This window comes from Scophthalmus maximus, chromosome 14 (assembly GCF_022379125.1).
Source record: "Scophthalmus maximus strain ysfricsl-2021 chromosome 14, ASM2237912v1, whole genome shotgun sequence".
Lineage (NCBI taxonomy): Eukaryota > Metazoa > Chordata > Actinopteri > Pleuronectiformes > Scophthalmidae > Scophthalmus > Scophthalmus maximus.
The window spans coordinates 22,004,072-22,013,178 of NC_061528.1; the positions used below are offsets into that span (position 1 = coordinate 22,004,072).

Consider the following 9,107-nt stretch of genomic DNA (forward strand, 5'->3'; position numbering starts at 1 on the left):
TGAATTATTCATATATAAACCACTCATTGTTGAATTTAAGGTGCAACAGTATATAAACCAGACTGTATATTTATAATCATTTATTTAAAAGATAACAAGCATAGAAAACAAATGTAAAGATGTGTGTGTGTGTGTGTGTGTGTGTGTGTGTGTGTGTGTGTGTGTGTGTGTGTGTGAGAGTTTAAAAGAATCTGCAAATGCATGCTGAGATTTGAGAATCGAGATTTGTGTGTCCGTAAAATAATTTGCAAATGTGTGTATAGATCCGTGAATGTGTAAATACTTACATAGATATTAATAGCCAAACGTGATTTGCACAAAGAGCAAACAACTCAAGTGGGCCACTTCGTTTAACGTGTGATTTGAGTCTAACCCGAAGTTACTTTGATAACTTTTAAGGTTGCAGTAGTTAAACCTCTGTTTGAAAAGGAGGCAGAGCCTTCATCCACCAGGCTCCTCTCTGCTGGAACCAGGGAGGCCGACACCCTCTCTACATTCAAGGTTAGACTTCAAACTTTCCTCTCTGATGAGTCCTGAACCATCTCTTCGTTGTGCTGCTATAGGCCCAGACTGCTGGGGAGGGTGGAATATTTGGATTTTAGTCTCAAATTCCGCTTGGCTTTTTGATATTCATGAAGATATCCCAAGATATATGAAATAGCTGAGTGTAAATGGTTTTAAGTGTTTTGAAGTGGGTTTCGCTAACCTAGATTGCACATTTCAGAGAAACACCCACTGTTCTGCAACACAACATCTGCCTTTTATCTGCATTGTTTCCCGCAGCAGATGCAGTTCAGCCCCAAAGCACATCTATATCCTGGTGAGTTATTGTTTTTGATAAATACATTCCTACAGGGGAATCCAAACAAGGTCAAATCTACCGTTCAGTGCAAGCTGTGTGATCATAACTGTGGTTACACGTACGAGAGTGTAGCAGTACACAGGGATGGATGTTTCATTTTAACAAAAACTCACTTAGCTGTGAGTCCTGTCTCAAGTACCTGGGTAGTCCATACGGAGGTTATGCTTCTGTAAACTGATGATCCACAGAATAATTTACCCTAGCCCATCTCACACCAGTATTTTTTCTTTGTCCATGACATGTACAGGTTAGTAAGAGGCGTGTCTGTGGCGAGAGGAACAGTCTGGACAGTGGCAAACAAAATGAATTAGAGTCGGTAAATCAGAATATTTAAAGTGTCATTTCATCAACACTGCACACTGTGTGTGTGTGTGTGTGTGTGTGTGTGTGTGTATGCGTACAAAATTACAAAATAGCTCATGGACGGATTTTGGGATTATTGTTTGAGAGCGAATCTCCAGATGATTAACTGTCATCAGTTTAATGGGGGAGTGGACAGACACACACACACACACACACACACAGCACCTGCCGGCCTGCATTGTTTTCCATTAATAACCCAGACTGTGGCGACTTGCCATATTTTAATATGTCCCACCGCAGTTTCAGAATTACCCCAACACTTCTCATATCAACATAAATGACCTGTTTTGCACCATTGCTTCATTGTAGAGCTGTGTGCATTGCCTTTTGGCCCGCTGGCGCTCTCGCTCCCTCTCTTTGCTTTGCTCCTCTCTATGCTTGAGCCCATGGGGATTAGCTCTCAGGTTGACGTGTCCAACTCCCATGCCGTTGGACCCTCGTAACATAAGAAATTTTATAGCCTCAATGATTAATTAACACAACAGCAATCTAATACTGTACCTACATGATGCCTTTAAAAGCAACACACGAATAAATTAGGAACATTCACTTAAATGCCAGACTTCTACAGTGACAGTATGTGGGCACACGGCCAGACCCACCTGAGCAGCATATCTGCAGGACGGTACAGGCGGGAGTAGCGAAAACGTGGTATGGAGTTTAACTTAATTAATAGGGCATTCATCGAGCGGCATGTATTTGACTGTTTGAAAGTACCACGGGTGAATAGACTGATGCGCAGAATTAGAGACGGTAAAAGTGGGAGGGTCCAATATTATTGGTCTTATAAAGTGGGCGGGTCTTGTCCCACCCACGTACAATGGGTCGGACACCCATGCTTAATATTATTTAGTTAGAAGACACATGTTCCCATTAAACATGAAGTTACAACCAGTAGGCGGTAAAATGAGATTAAAAAAAAGAATGTGGTTTTACAGGGAATTGTGTGCTGGACTATTTTCTTGGCTGAAAGTAGTAATTTTGTGGGCATTTTGTGCTGGTGGCAACCTCATGATTACTATTAAACCAAACAAGATGTACTTTTCTGAATTTTATGCCAAGATAAGGTAACAATGTAGCTTAAACAGGCAGCTAGGAGAGCTTTATCAACCCGTATCAACTCTCAGCAGGAAACTGAATAGGTGTATTTCCACAAATGTCATGCTTGACCTAGGAGGGGAAAAGGACAAAGCCAATGTTACATTGAACCCGTATAGTTCTATGGCCGCTGCACAGAAATATTAAATCATCTCTGATCCTGACTAAGTCATTGCAACATCTACGGTTTTTATTTTAAAACCTCCAGAGTTAACTAAGTCTTATTGTGTACATTTTTGGTCATTTTTTACAAGAACTCCCCAAAAAATCCACATGGGTGAGATTATTTTAACTTAAAACAAAACATGTTGAAGTTTCTCATCTAGAATAAAGGGCAATTCTTTTAAAATAAATGTGCAAACAATCTGCCAATGGAAGAGAATCCTATCAGAAAGCGATTACCCGCTTTTAGAAAGTACGTATGAAGCAAAATGACAAATTCAGAGACATGTTTTTATAGTGGAATAGTCAGAAACAAGAATCATCTAACACTCTACATAACAGTCCATAATAGTACAATTGTTCAGAAGAAAAATGTACATTCACAGTTTAATGGATATTCTCGAGGAGGCATAATCAACAACTGGATAACCCCCAGCAATGCATGCGCATTCACTGTACCCCTCCCTCAAAGCCCACGGGGGGACAGTGTCATAACTGTCCTCATTATCCACTTTCTGCAGCAGGTTTCTAATGGCCACAGGACGCTGGTTGAAATGATTCGAGCACAAAGTGTAGCATCTACCAAGGTGATTTAAATAAATCCCTGTTCCCCTGAGAGAAGCTCGCAAATGACTAATGTTGATCTGGAAATAGCAATGTCGGTTGGTCAGTCCGTTGGTCCATTAGTCCGTAGGTCAAACGTTTTTGTATCGATTAGATATATCTCCCTCATATTTAGAAACGGTCAAAATTCCCACTTGTGCCACATTGCATTTCGTGAATGTTGACAAAACAAAAACCATGCTACATGTTAGCATGTTCCACTCAGCAAAAATGCCCAGATAATAAAAATCACACGCTAAATTCCAATGCCACATGTTAGCATCAATCACTGACAGACAGATTGTTATAATAAACTTTTATCTTCAAATGAAATACACTGTCAACTCCTTTCCCTCCCATTGTGAGTTGCATCTGATACTTGCAGTGGATCCACTCTTTAAATGCAGATCAAACTTGTCTTACAGTCATGTTATTACCTTTTATCCTTCTTATTAGACAGACAGCTCCAGATGATTCAGAAGTCTTTACAAAGACCAAGACAGTGAAACATTAATGAGGTTCTCCGATCTTAAGCATACAACTTCAGATCCACTCACTGTATGGGCATGTGCCATAACAAAGGTGTGATGTGACGTCCATCCAGTCTCAAGGCTCCACACATCTGGGAGAAACTCCTAGAAAGTCAGCATCTGCCGCAACTCTCATTTCCTCTACATGGAGGTCAAAAAACGTTGTGTTTGCCATTGTCTTTTATTAAACTGCACTCCACTTCAGTATTTTTTTATTCTACAGTTTTCTTTCTTTCGCGTCTGGTCTTCATATGTTTAATCTTTCTAATGCATCTTCCTGAAAATGCTTAATAGCTAGTATGAAACTGATTGCAAAACAAAACTGGTGATTGTTGGAAGTCCTGAACAGTTACACTGAGTTATGCATACTTCCTTTATTCAACCTAGATTTGATTTTATGTCCACATGTATCTACATTTCAACAATTTGTCTGCATCTAAAACGCAGTAATTATCTGGTTCACACTACAACCTAGAATTTGGAAGTGTTTTAAGTGTAGTACAAAACACACAATAAACACAGATGAATTGGATTTTGTCTTTCAAAGAGTTAATATATATATTGCAAAAATATTTTCATTGTGAATCCTTTTGGCCAGGTTAATCTTAAAGTGGTTATCTTCTATTGTGACCGTCCTGATATAATGCGTTCATAATACTGAGAATAATGGGCACAATGTATTCCTTGGGAATTATTGGCCAAATACATACCATTGCCTTGGTATCACGCTCAGGATGCCACAGAGAATGTTGTGTGCTGCCTGGACAGACGGAGTTAGGATCAGGTCTGATGACAGTGGAACTCTGTCCAAAATGTTGAGCCCTTCAGACCAAACTTTGCATAAATCCTGATCAGCAGTTTTTTTAAATTTAGTTTTACCCATCCAACAATGTTGTTCTCACGCTGGACGCACCCACACGTCCACTGCTGTCACAGGCACACTCTCCTCCGTTTCACATGAAGAAAGACAGAATAAACGCACCCTGAGGTCGACCGCCTGGATCGATATTAAATGTTAATATTTGCCCTGCCATATTTGTCGGTGTTTCCAAAGCCGCATGAATTATTGAGTCGAGTGGATCCAGAGACCGGGAGAGAGAGACTGTCCTCGGCCGAGAACATGGTTGGTCCTGGCGCACAGCTAAATCATTCATCCGACACTGTGCCTGCGCTGCGGGAACCACATCGGACTATCATCATGTTGTTGCGTCTCATTTCACCGACTCACAACTTCCTCCACGTGCTTTAAGTCTGGTTGCGCGCAACTTTATTCTCCCACGGAAAGTTTGGCAGCATCGCGCACAGCCGGAGGGACTGCGCCCCCCTGACAGCCAAGCCTCGTGGGCGTCAATCGCTCATGGCACATGGACGACACAGTCCCAGAGCACACGACAGACGGGCGACAACCGGCGCTCTTACCTTCTCCTCCGTGGAGTATCTCCGGCTGTGCTGCGCTGCTCCTGCGCTCTGGTTCATGTTGCATCACCTTGGACAGCTCCGGCAGGGAGAGCGGACGAGCTACCAGCTGACAGGCCCGGTCCCGCAAAAACACGTCGACGGGTTGGTTTCAAGCTTGTCACCGGTCCGTCTCCTTGCCCGCGACACTCGCTCGTTCCTCAGCCAATGGTGCCTTGTGCGTAAACACTTGCTGTGCTGGTGCGCGCGCTGTGGCTGCTCAGTCACGCGACAGTAACGCTATAGCCAAGTTACCCCCACTCACCCAGAGATAACGTGGATGTGAACCATCTGCGTAAATCCTAAATTAGTCAGGAGGGGAGAGTTGATGGCACAGGAATTACGGTTAAGTACGAGAATAGGAGCTGTTACACGCAGACAGATTACATAGCTGATGAAAACAGTCTGCTGTATCATGTTTATTTTTTGAGCCATAATGGACACATTTCTTACATGTGAAGTGTTTTCCATGATTCTGTTGTTTCCACTGGCAGCTTTTATTTTCATGTTTCATCCACAATTAGGAATCGATTTGGAAGAGAAATCCACTCAAATAAAATGTACGTGACTTAGGTAGAAGTGTTGCTTATTGTTTAAAATGTACAAACACAGAAACGCAACAGGCCATCTTGTATGGTTTCGGGGTACAAACAAGTGTGAAAGTAGAGACATGAAGGGAAACACACTCTAAATCCAGACACACAAAAATATATACAAAAATAGACACAAACAGAGAAAACACATTGTACAAGATCTGTTATATCCAACATGCACAAAATGTGGTTTTGGTTTTTGTCCTCATTCCGAAAAAAAGACTGTATTCTGAATAGGCTGAAAGGGAATGATCATAAAATGTCAATGATATCACATGTATTCATCAGAAAATTCTAAAGGCCAATTCATATCAATATCCGAATGGAATATGCAGTTTACATGAGCCATATTCTCAATACTGTCTTGTTGTCTTAATAGTGGAATTCTAGATAGGCTACACCTTGTAACTTAATCTGCACTGCATATTAAAATATTTCATTATCACTCAGAATCGTATGTCATTCATTTTTTATGCATGTGTATGTTGCTCCCAATGGGCCAAAGCACAAAAAATTGTGCAACATAAGATACAACATTTGAACAGAACAAGACCACGGAAGTTGGTGTGTTGACGAAGAATGGTGATTGAGGTCCTGCGTACACGGCCGTGTGTGTAGCCATGAATAGTATGAGAAATAATAAATACCAAACTGAAGACAGAATAATACAGTGGTCAGCAACACAGTCATTGGTTATTGTGAATAATTTTGAAAAATAGATTAAATTTATAATATATTCATAGTGTGCTTTCACTGCAGTTGTCACTGTGCCACCCCCAAATAATTGTAAAAACTGTTACACACATAAAAGTATGTATTACTAGTGTAATAGTAAAAACAATAAAATATTATTCATAATGGTATATAATATAATAGTATAAGTGTTTGTTAATACTAACAATGATAACAATAGTAAAAGTAAAATAGTAACAATAGGCTATGTATTATTTGTATATTTATATATGGAGAGAGTTTATTTCATGGTATAAAAAGGCCAAATATATAGCCGGTGACGATGGGCTGGTACAAGCTCAAAGCCCACGGAGGCAAGTCCAATAAAACGTGAATTTTATTATGCATTCGTCTTTATCGCAACACATACTGGCAGCAAGAACTATCACATTTCAACCCTGAGACCAAAATGTATTTTTCCGAAAGGAATTACAACACATTTCAGTCCTCTGCGGAAAATGGAGCCGGCGGTAAATTACCAAAGGACTTGCCGAGACAAGACTGTTCTAGATCTGGCAATGTTTTTGCTTGAAATGTTCCATCCTGAGGAGTTTCATTTAGCTGTAATGACGTGAATCTAGAGCAGTTAAACCCCATGGGCCTTGTAATCATCTCTAAATAACATCATTACTACTTCTGTTCAGATTTAGCACAGGATTAATCTGTCACAATATAATAACACAAGATATGTACAGAGTGAGACGTACTCTGCCTTTAACTATGGTTCATAATTCCTTCCCAGTTTCACAGTGACCTCATCAATCCAAAGAAATCCCCCCAAAAATACTATAAGATTCAGAGCCTGTGAATCTCCTCCCAGCAGGGGGACTTGGATGTCAAGGCCATTGTTAGAGTGGAGACTATGTCAAGTATCCAGCTAACGCCTCTTAATCCCAACCAAATGAGAAACATCTGTTATTTGTTATTCAGTCCAGTTTGGAGGCCACATGGCACAAAACACAATCATCTTGGTCCATTATGACCAATGGGCATTTCACTAAGGAGAGATACTCAACTCAACTGGTATAAAACAAGGCAACATGAATAATTCTTGTGGCGTAAAGAAAGACCTGTTGAGATATAGTAGGATTTAAGACTGGAACCCCTGGATGTAAGAGTCTGGTGGTGGTGGAGGAGTAAAGCCACTTGGGGAAGACGGAACCCCTCAGGTGAACCACGTGAAGATCCTGGAGGTTAGGGTCTGCTGGTTGGGAGGTGCTGAGTGCTTTTTTAAAACATACAATACTTATCCATTGATGTTTGTATTTTACTATTTTAGCTTTGCCATGTAAACATGTTGTGTTTTTTACTTTCATATCAAACACACTGGGATGACTCATGGTCAAACCAAATGCTTTTTAACCTCATCCAAACCACACAGTTCACAGTATCTATCCTCCAGGGTTATCATGGCTTATGGAAACTAGGACTAAAATTAAACTAGCAAGGAAAAAAATTGCTGACCTGAAATAAAAATTTTACACAAACTAAAATGAAACTAAATTATTGTGTTTAATTCCCCCCTTGATTTACACTGACCTGTTTGATTTAACTTCTTGATCTTGGCCTAATGAAGATGACAAAGTAACAAATTATTTTCCTAGGGTGGCAACAAAGCAGATTCCAATTGTAAAACCCAGAAGAAGCTTGGCTTGATTTGCAATTTAGTCCTACGATTTACTAAATGGCAAAAGGACCTGCTGGTTGAGAGCCTCACTGTCCAGTTAAGGAATATTTTGACTACCACCAGTAGATAAATGAAAGTGCGTGGCAATGAAGAGTGATGTGACATTTGTGGAATTCAGCTAAAAAGACAAAAAAAAACATTTGAACGTAGAAGCTCTCACAGAGAAGCAGATGAAATGTTCCAGGAGTGTGTGGAAGGAATGGGAGACTGCTGCCAACGTCCGCTCACAGTCCTGCGCTGCACAGGGAACGACATGGTGTGTTACCACACAGGAGCATTACAAGTGTGAGCAGGCAATGGTTCAAATGTTCACTGACGCTGGGCTTTCCACCAGACTTTGCCATAGTACTTTATTTGAACACATCTGCCGATTATTAGAGCACAAGTTTAAGACTCCAGGGTCTGCCAGAGTTAACAACCTAATGGTAGGAAAATAAAAAAAAATTAAAAAAAATCTACCTTTTGGGATTCTATGAATCAAGGCTTTCCAAATAATTCCTTAAAAAACTAAATACTGAATAAACCAAAACAAATCAAAAACCCCAAAACTAAATGAAAACAATAACTAATGAACATTTAAAAAATTGTCGATATAACTATAACACTCCTACCCTGGGAATGAGTGGAGTGTCCGTTTCCACAGCCGAAGGAATGGAAGACAAACTTCAGTGAACACATTTTCAATTTGCAGTTGTCCCCAAAGTAGCCAAATGTTAATGCAGCTTCAATAATTTATAATGTCACGTATGAAAGTCAAGGTTCAACAGTCAGTTGTATACCTCAAACATATTATTTACGTAGGGGATTTAAATTTAATTATGAGTCAAGCTAGTCAGGTCAAGCTAAAATGTAATTCCTGTAAAGTCATTCAGACATATACTGTGCAAAAAGACCTAAGCATAGCTACTACTACATTTAGTTTATATATATATATATATATATACATATATATTCATCGGCATGTAAATAACTTTTCAATTTATTTCCATGAAAAGGTTTGCTGTCAGTAACTGACATGCAGG

The 9,107-nt window shown here is 40.0% G+C and overlaps 1 protein-coding gene across 1 annotated transcript in view; it reads right to left on the bottom strand.

The window, feature by feature from the left end:
* LOC118283156 (inactive dipeptidyl peptidase 10-like) overlaps window positions 1–5,487 on the bottom strand; it is a 99,435-nt gene extending 93,948 nt beyond the window's left edge. Inside the window, exon 1 of the mRNA XM_035604878.2 lies at window positions 5,038–5,487. Coding sequence (XP_035460771.2) covers window positions 5,038–5,094 — 57 coding nt within the window. The 5' untranslated portion in view covers window positions 5,095–5,487. The remainder of the gene's footprint in view (window positions 1–5,037) is intronic.
* Between the last annotated feature and the right edge of the window lie 3,620 nt (window positions 5,488–9,107).